Genomic DNA, 15,289 nt, shown 5'->3' with positions numbered 1-15,289 from the left:
TAATATGAAGATAGTTTTGGCCATATGAACCCCCTAAAAAGGTATCAGAGTTCCCTAGGTATCCCCAGATCTCACTTTAAAAAACTATTGTATATCAAAATTTCTCTTCTTATCTTCTTTTAAGGAACAGGGATCATCCTGACCTTCATCTCTGGGCCTGTTCAGGGAAGCGGAAAGACCAAGATCAAATGGCTCTTGGGGTAGAGAAAAAAATGACAGTGCAAGACACTCTTAATCTAGAAGAAAGGACTTGTTCTGCTCAGAATCATAAAGAGACTCCTAGCTTGCCCAGGAAAATGGAAGGGACATATATTACAAGTGAGCACAGTTACCAGAAACCACAAAATTTTGGTCAGGATTGTAAATCTACTGATCCCATGAGCTCTGATGATGAAGATGTTAGTAGTTTTGAAGAAGAACAAGAATTTCATACAGAAGATACTCATTGTTTACAGTTTTCCATAAAAGAAGATGGTATGAATGAACAGGTAATTTTCTTTCCTTTGTGGTTTTGAAAACAATCAATAGAGAAAAATTCTGTGAGAATTCAAACTTGGTTAAATGGAATGTTTTGGATTATCTTTACAAGGCCTTTTTATAGGTAGAGAAAATATAGAATGAAGTTCACAATAGGGAGCTAGACATACCAGGAATAATTTTATGGTAATTTGATAAAAACTTTAAATGTAAAAAATTGTTTTTGATAATGGAAATTTGAAAGAACCATGTAATGGTTTTTACATGGAGTTTCCATTTTTTTTTTTTAACAACATTACATATTAAATTTAGATTAGATTAGCAATTTTTTAATACCTTACCGGGGGATAATACCAATTGCATTGTAGGAGAGAATTCTATTTATTCATATGCTGAGGCATTCACTTTAAGAATGTTCTATCCAACAAATTTAATTGGTTTCTTTGGAAATGTTATAGGCATAAATGAATTATGTAGGAACAAAGTTAGTAGTGGACATTGGGCCAAACAAAAGTTCTGAGGTGTTAGATAACATTTGGTTATACTTTGCATCAGTGTTTCTATTTCAAAATGATTTTGGTCATGGATATTTCTAACAGTGGTCATTTTATTTATATGCTGCCAGTTGGATTTAGATATTCAGATATTATCAAACCTAACCATCAATTAAACAAGGATGGTGGATTCAACATAGGATCATACATGTAGAGCTGGAGGAAATCTTAGAGGCCATCCAATCTAACCCCCTCACTTTATAAAAGAAAAGCAACTTGCTACTTGAAATATAATGATTTGTCCAAGGTCATACAGGCAGTTTGGGATTTGATTTCATGTCATCTGACTTCATCAGGTACTCTTTACATTGTGCGACAGTGACTTCTGATGTCAGATAAATAGAATGTAAGGTCCATGAGACGGAGTTTTTATTTTTGTCTTATTATCCTCAGAGAAATAGTTTGTCGGGTAAAACAGTGTTACTAGGGACAATTAGTTACTCTATAGGAACATTTAGTGAAATATCAAATACCCAATTATTGCAAAAGTGGGAATTCACAACTTTATAATGGAATTTGGTTACAATGATGCATTAAGATACTGAGAATTGATGGATAATAACCTCATGAAGAATATACTCTTTTCTCTCCCATGCCACATTTGGAATAGAAGTCTATTTACCTGTGAATGTCAGGTTTAATATTTAGGTATTTTGTATAAGTGAAATTAAAGTCATGATTTAAAACCCCAAAGATTAGTATAGTATAGTTCATGGTTTCATTTTTTAAAAAAAATGTTCTTGCCCTTAAAATAAGATCAATGATCTCTGATGATTAAAAATAAAAATATGTTTCTTATTATTCTTTCAAATTATTTAATGTTGAAGAAAGCTTAGTTTGACTCTAAAGCTTTAATTTCATAAATCAATGGAAGTGGCAAAAATGGCAATAAATGGATAAAAAGCTATCAGTAGATATTGTCTAATAATACAATAATTACAATAAAATTGTTATAGCAATAATTGTAAGGAAGTTTTTCCTTTTCTCAAGCCTGAATTGGTTTCTTTGCAACTTCCAACCATTGCTTCTTATTTTTGTTTTTGTTTTTGTTTTTTTCCCTGTTGGACCCAGCAGAATAAATCTAATCCTATTTTTTTTTTTTTTTGATGGAAGAGAGGAATGCTAATAAATTAAACATAAATAAATGTTGATGGAGCAAATTTGTTGATACTACTTGGTAGAAGATCTTAAAAGATAGAGGAACAAAATGGTTAGATTGGGCACTTTCCTCCAGAGGTGAAGAAGCATATTTATTTGATAAAAATACTTAGAATAACTCATGAATCCATAAGTATTGGCCCTGGTTCCAAAAAAAAAAAAAAATTAACAACCTCTGATTATCTTTGTTATACCTTCTCATGATTAGTGTATTCAAAGATATTTGATGTCTGCTTACCTTAGAATGACATATTTATTAAAGAGACTAGCTCCTTCTGGAAATTTGACATAAAATCCCATAGATTGCTCACTTCAGGTCACCCCAAATTGTTTCATAGATTGAACAGAAATAGTTCCTATGTATGTGGTTTGATGTAGTTTATTTTCCTTGAATCAGATCAAACCTATGTGTCTTGATTCATTTTTGCATTAGAAATATTTTGTCTGGTAAAACCGGTTTACTGATTTTCCACTCATGATTTAGGAGTAATTAATAATTCCTGTTGTTACATTAGAGGATGGGTTGCATTGAGATCTTGATTTCAGTTAATGTAAAGCGTAGGTAGATATTGCCAAGATAGAGAATTGTTGTCATATAATGAGAAGTGAAGATATAGATTTTGGCATATACTAATAGAAAGGATCTTGGAAACTGTCTAACCTAGTCTCTATGTAAACAAGAATATGCTTCACATTGTCCTGGATTAGTGATTATCTAGCCTTAAAGATATCAAGTGAGATAGTACTAGTATCCAGTTTTTCAGTAGCGATAATTTTAAGGAAGTTTTTCCTCTTTTCAAGCTTAATTTGGTTTCTTTGCAACTTCTAACCATCACAACTTCCAATCATTGCTTTTCTTAGACCAAGAAGAATAAATCTAATAGCTTTTCTACATGATAGTCATTTTAAAATGTGGACAACTATCATATCTACATTGCTTCTATTCTTGAGATTATCTTCAACTCATCCTCATCTAGTGTGATACTAGAGTCCTTCACTATTCTAGTATACATGAGCATCATGCTATAATGGGAAGAACATTGATTCTGAAGCCTGAAGACCTGGGTTCTCATTCTGCCTCCCATATTCACTACTAGTGTGACATCATGCATTTCTCTTAACTTCTACTGGGCCTTAGGTTTCAAATATATAAAGTGAACATTGAACTAGATAGCTTATTTATATTTTGCTGAGGCAATAGGGGTTAAATGACCTGCCCAGGGTAACACAGCTAGGAAGTATTAAGTGTCTGAGGGCTGGGTTTGAATTCAGGTCTTCCTAACTTCAGGGCTGGTGTTCTATCCACTGCCATCTAGTTGCCCCTAGATTGCTTCTAAAATCCCTTCCAGAACTATATTTATATTCTTGTGACTTTCTTAAATTTCTTTCCATTTTTAATATCTTTCCTAAAATGTGTTCAAAAATTATCACAAGACAATACTACCACTTTGCTAGTTATAGCACTTTCTTAGATCTAGTAATGTATCTTTTTTGATGTAGTTTATGATCACACTAGTTTTTTTTGACATGCCCAAAGGCATTTGGCTGCCTCTTGAATTGTCTTATAGTTTACTGAAACTTCCAAATAAGATGCTGGATAGCCATACCTCTCTTATCTAGATAAGTGAAGATGAGTTTGTGAACTCTTATTTAAGACTTGACAATAATTCTTCTTAAAATTTCATTTTATTAGATTCACTACAGAATTCTAACATGTCAAGATTTTTTTGAATGGTAACTTTTTTATTGATTTTTTTAATCAGATATTTATTCCTTTTATTGTATCATCTGCAAATTTGATAAACTTCTTATTTATAATGAGGCCAAGAACAGATTTTTGGAGCTGTCTACTAAATATTCTTTCCAGTTGACACTGGAACATTAATTTCTCATTTGGTCAAGCCATTCAACTATTTCATAATCCATAGAACAGTACCATAGTGTTTCTCTGTTTACCACAAGAATAATAAGAAATGATCTAAATCCGATTACCTATAAGTGAATCATCTTTTATGGGATGGAATAACAGTGAGAAAGGGGGAACAGATGATATACCAGGTCATTGGGTGAATAGTGAAGGGATGATTATTTATGTAACTTAAGGTTTCTTAAACTGTGGGGGTTGTGACCCCCTGTGGGGACACAAAATTATGATTTATTGTCAGTAAATGTTCAGTTTGTATATCTGTTTTATATACCTACATACCCAGGGTTGTATCAAAACTTCTCATATGAAAAGGGCTACAAGTGAAAAAGTTTTAAGAAGTCCTGCTGTAACCTATTGACTATTTGAGAATTTTTGAAGACAGTGGAGAAAAGTGGAGAGAAAGGAAGGAATGATTTATTAAGCTCCTAATATTTGTTAGACACATACAAGGTACTTTACAAATATCTCATATTATTTTCATGACCATGGGAAATAGGTATCATTGTTAACTTCATTTTATGTACGAGGAAACAGAGACAAACAAAAGTTGTTACCCAAGTTTACATAGCTTGTTAGTATCTAAAACTGGATTTGAACTAAGTCTTCCAGATTGTAGGCATAGCATTCTATCTATTGTACTGCCTAACAGAAGAGTGGAGGTAGATCTAACCAATCTGTATGGGTTATCTTTGAAAATGATAAAATACAATTTAAAAATAAATAAAACAAAGGGAAAAATTAATTAACATAACTAAGGAGCTTTGCAGACCTTAAAGTCACCCTCATATTGGGTTTTCTTGCCAAAGATATTAGTTATTTGCCATTCCTTTTCATGCTCATTTTTTTCACCAATAGTATTTTATTTTTCCAAATACATGTAATTTTCTGCAGTCATTTTTGTAAAATTTTGTGTTGCAATTTTTTCTCCCTCTTTTACCTCTCCTCTCCCAAGACAGCAAGTAATCTCATATAAGTTAAATATAAATAATTCTTTCAAATATATTTCCATTGTCATATGGTGCAAGAAAAGTCATATCAAAAGGAAAAAAAATCCACAAGAATTAAAAAAAAAAAGTAAACAAACCACACCAAGAGATGAAAATACTATGTTTTGATCCACATTGTCTCCATGGTTCTCTCCCTGGATGGTATTAACATTTTCCATCTCAAGTCTATTAGAATGCCTTGAATCACTGCATTGTTGAAAAGAGCCAAGTCCATCAAAGTGGATCATCACATAATCTTGTAACCATAGACAGTGTTCTCTTTCTTCTGCTTATTTTACTGAGGCAAACAGGTTAAGTGACTTGTCCACACAGCTAGAATAAGTGTCTGAGACTAGAATTGGACCCGGATCTTTTTGCTTTTATGACTCTGGCACTCTAACTACTGTGACATCTAGCTGCCTAAACACAAAGCTGTTTTTGTTGGGAACCTTCCCATAGGTAGGAGGTTTTGTTTGTATTGGGAGAAGAGTATTTTTAGGGGATGGGGGCAAAATATTATATCAGAAGGAGAATATAAATCATAGTTCTTAGGTGTAACTGCAAGGATTAAGAGTAGGAAGCTAAAATAAGGCTCATAGAACTAGAGATGAGATGTCATGATCCTAGGGACTGATCATGATGAGGAGTTAGGATAGGTCCAGCCTAATAATTTAAAGCACGGAGTGACAAAAGCTACTTCTTTCTGATGTTACTTTACTCATACACTAATATTTCTAAGAATGAAAAAGATTGGGAAGGAGTAAAATTTACAAAGACAATAATGTAGAAGTTAGCTAGAAGAGAAACCTTGAACCTGATACCTGCCCCTCATGTTGGGCAACAGAGAAGATATAAGAGAAGGAACAAGTAAGGGCAGTGCTTAAGAATAGGAAAATAGAATTCAGAATAGATTGGATGAGAATGTAAATAATGAGGAATATAAAGTAGAAAATAATGCTTGAAAGTGGAACCATAAAAGAAAACTACTATAAATAAGTATTTAGAAGGGAAAGTTTGCCTTGCTCACTTAACTGAATGAGAAAAGAAAAGGAATAAAAGAGGAGGAGAAATAGATAACTAAAGAAAATAAAAAATATATTATTTAAAGAACTTAACTTAAAGAACTGGGAATTGGGTAAGTAAAATAGGAATGGGAAGGAGAGCTCATGAGTGTAAGTTAATATTAAAATACTGACTAAAAAGAAAAAAAAACAAAAACAAGATGGTGCTAATTCCAGCAACAGTATATTACTGATACTTGGATTTAATTTTTTTTTTAATAATCTGCCACTCTTTATGCCATATTGTTTGATTATAACTTTAAATAAAACTGGATTAAATAAATATAGTGTGATGAAAGCCTGAGACAGAATGATATATTTGCTATGTTCTATATTAACACCAAAGTAAACATATACAAAATGAAAATGAATGAAGATTGGGAGATTTAAAAAGTAGCATGAAAGTCTTTCTTAAATAATTAAGAAACTTGGTAAACTTTATTCATAATATTTTTGAGATCTATCATTGTAATTGCTCAGTCAAGAAGGAAATTAAGATTGATCCCTCATGCCCTGTTGTTAATGAAATCATATTGACTTTTTGTGTATCTTGATTCTTCTTATCCTTTAATATTGTTTTCCAGAATTTTGTCAGAAATCCAAGTTAAGCTCACAGGGCTATATTTTTCAAACTATTATTCTATTTCCTCTTTTAATAACTGGAACATATCCATTGATCTTGTGATAAAGAGAGCCATCTATACCCAATGAGAGGACTGCAGGAACTGAATGTGGATCACAACAGAACATTCTCAATTTGTGTTGTTGTTTGCTTGCATTTTGTTTTCTTACTCATTTACCATTTTTTTTATCTGATTTTTCTTGTGCAGCAAGAAAATTGTATAAATATGTCTATACATATTGAATTCAACATATATTTTAACATGTTTAACATATTATTTGCCATGTAGGGGAGGGTTGGGAGAGAAGGAGGAGAAAATCTGAAACACAAGACAAATTATCCATGCATATGTTTTGAAAATAAAAAGCTTTATTAAATTTAAAAAAAAAAAGAATTGAAACATAGCCTTTTTTGAAACCTGCTATAATAATAATAACAACAACAATAACATAGCACCTATTGTGTGCCAAGAATTGTGCTAAATCCCATTTGATCCTCACAATCCTGGGAGGTAGGTGCTATTATTATCCCCATTTTATAGCTGTGAAAACAAAAAGAAGAAAATTTAAGTAATTTAAATTTAAATTTAAGTAATTTAAGTAAATAAAGAAAAATTAAGTAATTTACCCAGTCATATAGCTAAGAAAAAGTGTTTAAGATCATATTTGAACTCAGAGCTTCCAGACTGCAAACCCAGCATTTTACTTACTGTGCCATTTAGTAGTGGGGAGATACAATATGTAAATAACTATATAAATACCAGTTATACATAATGTAAATGTAAAGTAATTTCAGACCTGTAATATCAAATGATATAAAAGCTAGTATATAAACAAAAGAAAAAGAAACTAGTATGGAACAGAATCTTGGGAAAACTTGCCTTTAGGGATAAGAGGAAGACAGAAGTAAAAGTAACATTAAGACAGAGAGGGGTGTTATATATGTCATTGGATCAGTTATAGAAGTTCATTTAGGATAAGAATTAAGTAAACATCAGAGGACTTATCAGTTAAGATTATTAATCTTTTAGAGAACAATTTTAGTAGAGTAACCTATATAATCTAGGTTGTAAGAGGTTGAAGAGTAAAGTAGTAAAGAGTAGAAAGCTTTTTTTAGCAGTTTAAAATAGAAAGGAGAGAAGTATAGTAGGAAGGCAATTTCAAGGAAAGAGTTTTTTAAGTAAAGAGCAATTTAAGCATGTTTTAAGCGTGGGAAAGGAGTCATTGGGAAATACTAAAAATGAACAAAAGATGGAAATAAAGTTTGTATTATACATATCTTGACTACCTAATTAAGTCATGAGGACTTCAGGATACAGATGAATAAGATTCGCTTGAACAGATGTACATATGCACACTACTACCTCTCCTTATCAATTTATTCCAAGTTGAACATTGTGCACATAAAGATTACAAAGTATTTGTTCCTTAAATAAGTGGTTGTTACATTGTATATTATTTGAAGGTATTATTGTCTGGATCTCTTGAATAAAGCTAGAAATTTTAGGATGTAGAGATGAGGAAGTGTATTTTAAGCATGTGAGATAGATTATGCAAAGGCATGAGGGCAGGAGATAAAATGCCTGGCACTTAATGAATGCTTACTGACTTGACTTGTAAGTCATCTGCATATTTGACTTCATAGTAATTGATTTGATGGCGAAGAATGACATGAATTTAGAAAAGAAGAAAGGTCCTGGAAGTCCCACATACAGTCAGAAGATGAACATAAATAATGATTTTATGGTGGCATAGAAGGAATGGTCATGAAAATCCACAAAGAAGGAATGTCCAGAAGAGGTGCAGTTAATACTACAGAGGTCAAGAAGGATGAGGACAAAGAAAAGTTTGCAGAATTTAGTAGGTAAAAGATTACTAATCCTGAAGAGAGCTATATCTCAGTTGAGGGGTTAAGTGTGAAACTAAAAGATTGAGAATTGAGTGGAAGGAAAGGAAATGTAGATGGTTTTCTAGATTTTTAAATGTTAAAGGAAATATAATGATAACTTGATAGTATAGTTAAGTGAAGATTTTTTGTTTGTTTTAAGCAAGAAGGAATGTCTGTAGAGAGTAGGGAAAGAGAAAATAAAGATAAAAAAGTGAGGCATATATAACTGAAGAGGCAAGAGGGAATATATGAGGGATGAAGATAGGGAAGTTGGCCTTAGCAAAAAGAAATTCCTTCCTCATAAATTGGTGGTAATGCTGTAGAATTTTTATGTATAAAATAATCTTAAGCTCAAAGGCTGATAAATCATGAATTTAGAGCTAAACCTTAGGCATTATCACTTTTAACCTCCTTATTTTAGATGAAGAAAAATTCTTCAAGAAGTTCTCATTTTCTTGTATTCATACAGCTAATTAAGTGTATTCTTACATAGCTACTTAACTGAATGGGCAATGCTTCAGATAAAGTGAGATCTTAGCTTATAAAGATGAAGGTCTTCTACATCCAGGGCCATATTTAGTCTTCCTAATCTATATCTTGCCATTGGACCCAGATAGCTCTGGTGGAGAAAGTGAGGTTAGTGACCTTGCTCATTCCTCCTTCACTTAAATCCAACTCATTTGCATATCATGGTTTTACCTCTCAGATGTTATGGTCCTCTTCCAGAACAAAGGACAAGCAATTATGATGATTAATAAGTAAAAGTAAAGCCAAGAAAATCTTGTTTTTAGAACCAGCACTCTAATCACCTCTCTACTGTGGGGAGTTTGATAAAGTCAATTAGGGAAGTAAAAGATTGTTGCATGTTGGTAAGGTAACATAAATATCTTCATCCTGATTTTTTACATGAGGAGATTGAGGGAATTGATTACATGATTTGCTTTAGGCAAGCTAAAACTAGAAGCCTAGTCTTACAACTCTTAGTTCAGTGATTTTTATACTCTGCTATGTCATATTTCCTGGTGCTGCATATATCATATTGACCCAAATATGGGACACCTTTCTTGTAAATCTAGTTTTCTGTAAAACTATGCTTCAAACATTCTGTGATTTCATTGGTATGGATGTCACCTCCACTGCAAATTCTAAGTCTTTTATACTTAAAAGATTTTAACAACTGAAAGCTGCATTTTGGTTATGAGTATGAACTTAGCTTGTCTGCCCTTTGTACACTAGGCAGACAACATTGTTATATCTCAACTTGAAGCAGTTTCAGTTCAGTGTAGAACAGACCGAAGTTTATACTTTAATATAATTTTTTGAGATTGCCACATCATCCTCCTATCATAATGAGGCAATGAATTAGCACATTAGTGGTGGGAGTATAATCTTGAATTATTATTTTTCAATCTATATCTATCCCGATTATGTTATCTATTCAATAGTGCCTTTAGACTCGGGTCTAGTGTCTTGTTGTTTCTCATTCTTTGTCTTTTACCATCTTTTTCTTTGAAAGAAATCACCTTTTTTTTTTGTAGGGAATGGTTAGAACATTATATAGGGTAGACCATTATAATAATCATGCTGTGTAGTCTGAAGGAAAGAAAAAAAAATTGAGGAAACTTTTGAAGAAGATTAATTAGTAAGTTTGATTTAACTGTTACTTCATATAGCAAAGTAAAAAACAGAAAAGAAAAAAACTGCTTCACCTGTTAACTTTAAGTAGATAAAATTTGTCTTTTATTCTATAATTTACTTGATGAATTCTTAAGTCTTATACATTGGAATATAGTTATTGCTTACATTAAATGAATAGGAAAGATTTAATATTCCTCTCAGATCCTAAAATGAACTGTGATTTAATGGCAATTTTGCATTATCAACTTTGAGAGGCCATGCTAGCAAAATATTTTGGTAGGGTGATTTTTTTTCCCCTCTTTTTATTTTTTAAAGTTACGTAAAATCAGTTGAATTTCTTCTCCAATTTTTAATCTGGAACATTATGTCCAGTTGTTTAAAATTTATACCTTGCTGTGGTATTTTTGTGACTGAAAAATGATACTTTATTTATTGAAATCAGAGCTAGAAAAGAAATAATCAAGTGAAAAGCTATTTTTAAAGGAGTTTTTTGTTTGTTTTTGTTTCCTCTTAATTCTTTGAAGAAGAATTCAGCAGAAGGGAATACATTATTTGTTTATAATGAAAAAAGAAATACAGAAGAAAAAGGAGACTCACATCTTCAGTGGCAACTCAACCTTCTCACACATATAGAGAATGTCCAAAATGAAGTCACCAACAGGATGGACCTAATTGAAAAAGAAGTGGATGGTAATTTGAGAAAAAGCCAAATATGTAAAAGTTATTGTACTTATCTTTTAAAAGCTAGCATTAATTTAGCTCTTTAACATTTTCAAAAGCTTTACATGTTATCCATAAGAAGTGCTTGTTTTCCTCATCTTTGTGTTATTATCAATAAGAGTTTATTTTTTTGAAACAAAAGGACTATATTGCTGTATAATTAACGACAGAACTTGGACTAGACTTAGAGTTTAGGAATTCTTAATCTAATGTTCTTTTCACAATACTTTACCTGTAATGCAGAACCCTGTAGTATCGTGTTTGAAAAATGTATTGTCATAATTCCCTGCATTTCACAAAGTCATCTGTGCTACTTTATATTTGTTTTACTACAAAGTGGGCTTTAAGAAATAGTTTAAAATAAGCTTTAAGATAATGTTAATTAAAAGCATGAGGATATAGACAATACTGAAATGGATTCTATCATAAATTAGAAAAGATTAAGGATATTCATATTGTAACAGTTGTGATCTGATTCTAGAGTATATTTTACATTTAATTTTCAAAGTATATTTTAGTTTCATAACTTTGGGGAAAATATGAATTTTTTGACATTGATGAAAATGTGGACTTTTAATAATTTTTTATAGATTAGATCAGGGATAAGGAGGTGAAGAGGAACTTAAGACATCATTCTTCATATTGTAACAGTTGTGATCTGATTCTAGAGTATATTTTACATTTAATTTTCAAAGTATATTTTAGTTTCATAACTTTGGGGAAAATATTAATTTTTTGACATTGCTATTGATGAAAATGTGGACTTTTAATAATTTTTTATAGATTAGATCAGAGATAAGGAGGTGAAGAGGAACTTAAGACATCATTCTTGTCTATCTTTTCTTCATTATGAATAAGTATTTGGAGGAGTTGGGAGGGGGAGATTAAAGGATTACCTTGATATTATAGTAAATAAAGATGATGAAAGTTTTTAGGTATTTGAAAAGGCTGTTGAGTAGATATAAAATATTTCAGCTGAAGACAGATTAAGAAAAAAAAGTTGAGTAAGATGACAAGTTTCTTCCTGGTGACTTTTTTTTTTCAAATCCTAGGACATTAAGAGAAATTTTAATCATTTTGAACTGGACAACATTTGAAAAACAGAGTAAATATACTTTCCTTAGAAGGGGATTAACTGCATAACAAGTATTCTGTTTTAACATTTTAATTATCTGATGAATTCTTCCATGTGCAATTTAGTTTTCCTTTTTTTTTCTTCTTTCTTTAGTTCTGGAAAGCTGGCTTGATTTCACAGGAGAGTTGGAGCCACCAGATCCTCTTACAAGATTGCCACAACTTAAACGTCATATAAAACAACTCTTAATTGATATGGGGAAAGTACAGCAGATAGCCACTCTTTGTTCTGTATGACAAAGAAACAAGAAAAAGAACATGATTGTCTATAGCAAAATTTGTTTTTATTATCTGCCAAACTGACAGTGGATAGTTGAAAGCTTAGTAACTTTTTACTAAGTTTTGTAACTAGCATTTGTAACATCAATATAATGGAGTCTTGGAGAGGAATATGATGACTAGTCCTATCAAGGTCAATATCTAAAAAATATCAAAACATTTCCTGTGCAAGTTACAAATGGTAATTATATGTATTGAGGATTGGCGATATAGAATATGATCAATACTAAGTAAAATTAGTTGACTGGACTTTTCAAAATTCATTTATCTAAACCTCAAGATATCCATGAAAACTATATATTTTTAAAAGTTTTAGTAGTAAGATAAAAACTTCCAGACCAATATTTTACCCATAACAAAATTATAGGAAATAAAAAACCCCAAAATTCTTGAATTCTACTATACTGCTATTGTGACACAAATCCTATCCAGAAAGAATTGTTTCTAATGTATAATTTTATTCAGCCACACAAAAGTTTCTGGTCTGTAAATTCATATAGGATCATGAACTATTTTCCTGACTGATAAAACTCCTTAATCAGTTAATGAAAACACAAACTTTATGTTTGGGCTGAATATAGCGGGTCTAGGGGAATGTCAAATTGTGGAATACTTGTTTTTTTTGTTTTTTTGTTTTTTGTTTTTGTTTTTTTTTCCAAATGGTATATTTTTTTAAAAAAGAATGGACATCCTTATTGTAGCCAGTCTATAAAAAATGAGAGGTGTATAGTAGTGAAATGTGCCAAATAACAATGACACCCACTGGAATGAGAGTTTGACTTGGAAATTTTTTTTCCTCAAAATCTGACAGTGGTAGCAGTCCATGAAAAATACTTTTGCATTCACACACAAACACCTTTACCTATGTCTTTTAGGTATGTATAATACATACATGTGTACTGCATGCATATGTCTACATGTATACATGTGTACACATTTCATAATGTTTGCGTGTGTGTATATACATGATATACATGTGTGTACTTATGTACCTGTGCATATACAGATACACACATTTCTGTTGCAGTATTCAGGGTTTAAACTATATTGGTCCTGAATTGGTGTACTTGGTTAGAAACAAACTAAATAACCTCAGCTGGGATGAGGAGCAATGACAGCGTTAAGCCAGTTTATGACTATGGTTTGTTAAATAGATAAAATATGGGGGCAATTTGGTAATTGAAAGATGTTTTTATTTAAAATCTTTTTTAAGTGTTGGTCACGAATGGACAAACTATAGAAACCAAAGGCAACTTAGTTGCCAGTTAGCTCTTGCTGGATTTTGAGCTTAGGTTCACTATGTGCCAGTGCTCATCCACATTGTTTGCTGCACCCAGTGCTACATATACATGTATGTGTGCCTGTGTATGCTTGTTTTTAAACATACACTCACATACATATGTACATAACCTATACATATTTATATCTACACATGTCTAGTTTTATTACCATAGACTATAAGAATTGATGGTTAACATTAAATGTTGCCTTTTAACAGAAAGTTTCTAAAAATTAAAAATGTATGTACAGGTTTTGAAATTTGTAAAAAAAAAAAAAAAATTAAAAAGACTGTTAAAGGGAGGCTGTTTAACTAATGCTATTAAGATACTTGAACATTTTATGCCTCACTACTGTTTATCAGTTCTAGTGATCTGTATAAATGCATTTTGGAACCGATAGATGGTCAACTTGAATTTACCTTTGAAAAGAGTACACACCACTGTACATTCAAGATTTATTTAAATTTGCAAACACACTGTTATATATGTAAGGTACTGTATGTAAAACTCTTTATTAAAACTATTCCACATATTCTCCATTTCCACTTTTCGTTTTGCTCCCTTAAATTCTGAGTGACTAAAATAATGTGTAGTCACAGATGTTTTTGTTGCCTTTGAGATTCTTAAATTTTAAAAATGTGCCAAAGATAATCAATCGTACAATATGTGTTTCAGTATGATGCATTGACTATGTCATAAAGCTGTTAATGAATAGTTAATAGCTTTATAAGAGATGGCATTGCCAGATAACTGCTAAAAAAAAGTGTTTTTATTAAAGTAACATATTAGTGCCTATCTTCTATGTCTGGAATAAATTGTTAGTGTTAGTATTTTAAAACTAGTAGCAGACCTTTTGTTTGTGTTTAAGAAATAGTTCTCATCTTTCTCTTTTTTTTTTTTTTTTTTTGGCTGTGATGTATTTTATTGTATTATCAAATGAATACTGGTTGCCCTGGACAACTGAGAAGACCTAATTGTCTATCATATTATACCCTCTTTTTTCCTTAAGAATTGGAACCAAAAGTGTTGTTATCCTCTTCTTAATTCTTTATCCCATGCATACAAGCTTATTATACAAATAGTGATGCTTATCTTCTCAGGCATCTGATCCTCAAGTTAAAATCCTACTGACCTACCAACTAGTGAAATAAAAATCCCATTTAACATAACTACTAAGACTTTAGCTGAAAATGATTTATTGAAATTCTAAGCTAGGCTTTTTGAATTTATCTGTGAATCAGTTCATATATCCATTCATTCATTTAACAAACATACCATATTCAAACATTTAACAAAAGTACCTATTATTTATAAGTCACTAAGCTAAATGGGGAAACAAAAATAGTGAATGACTTCTGTTCTCAAGAGGCTTCTATAGTATGTTGGTAAGTTAAGATATCTAAATAACCATAATATAAAGTTAAGCATTAATAGGTAATAGAGGTACAGGCAATTAGTAATGAGAAATCATTGGAATATTCACTTTGTGCCAGGGATCTAATATAAAAGAGTCTTCCATGACCTGAAAGCATTGGCAGTGGCTTGAAACATGGTCATGGAAAAGCA

At 31.4% G+C, this 15,289-nt stretch overlaps 1 protein-coding gene across 28 annotated transcripts in view; it reads left to right on the top strand.

The window, feature by feature from the left end:
• Positions 1 to 14,892, top strand: part of PHF20L1 (PHD finger protein 20 like 1) — a 111,027-nt gene extending 96,135 nt beyond the window's left edge. For 23 of the 28 annotated variants that reach the window (XM_074265169.1, XM_074265295.1, XM_074265144.1 and 20 more), the window contains 3 exons: positions 125 to 488; positions 10,835 to 11,000; positions 12,259 to 14,892. In XM_074265169.1, coding sequence (XP_074121270.1) covers positions 125 to 488; positions 10,835 to 11,000; positions 12,259 to 12,401 — 673 coding nt within the window. In that variant the 3' untranslated portion in view covers positions 12,402 to 14,892. The remainder of the gene's footprint in view (positions 1 to 124; positions 489 to 10,834; positions 11,001 to 12,258) is intronic. The other 5 variants (XM_074265175.1, XM_074265166.1, XM_074265243.1 and 2 more) reach the window with 1 other exon arrangement.
• The last annotated feature ends 397 nt before the right edge of the window (positions 14,893 to 15,289 follow it).

Source organism: Sminthopsis crassicaudata, chromosome 1, assembly GCF_048593235.1.
Source record: "Sminthopsis crassicaudata isolate SCR6 chromosome 1, ASM4859323v1, whole genome shotgun sequence".
NCBI lineage: Eukaryota > Metazoa > Chordata > Mammalia > Dasyuromorphia > Dasyuridae > Sminthopsis > Sminthopsis crassicaudata.
The sequence above is the reverse complement of the archived record's forward strand: the minus strand, read 5'-3'. Positions and strand labels throughout refer to the sequence as shown.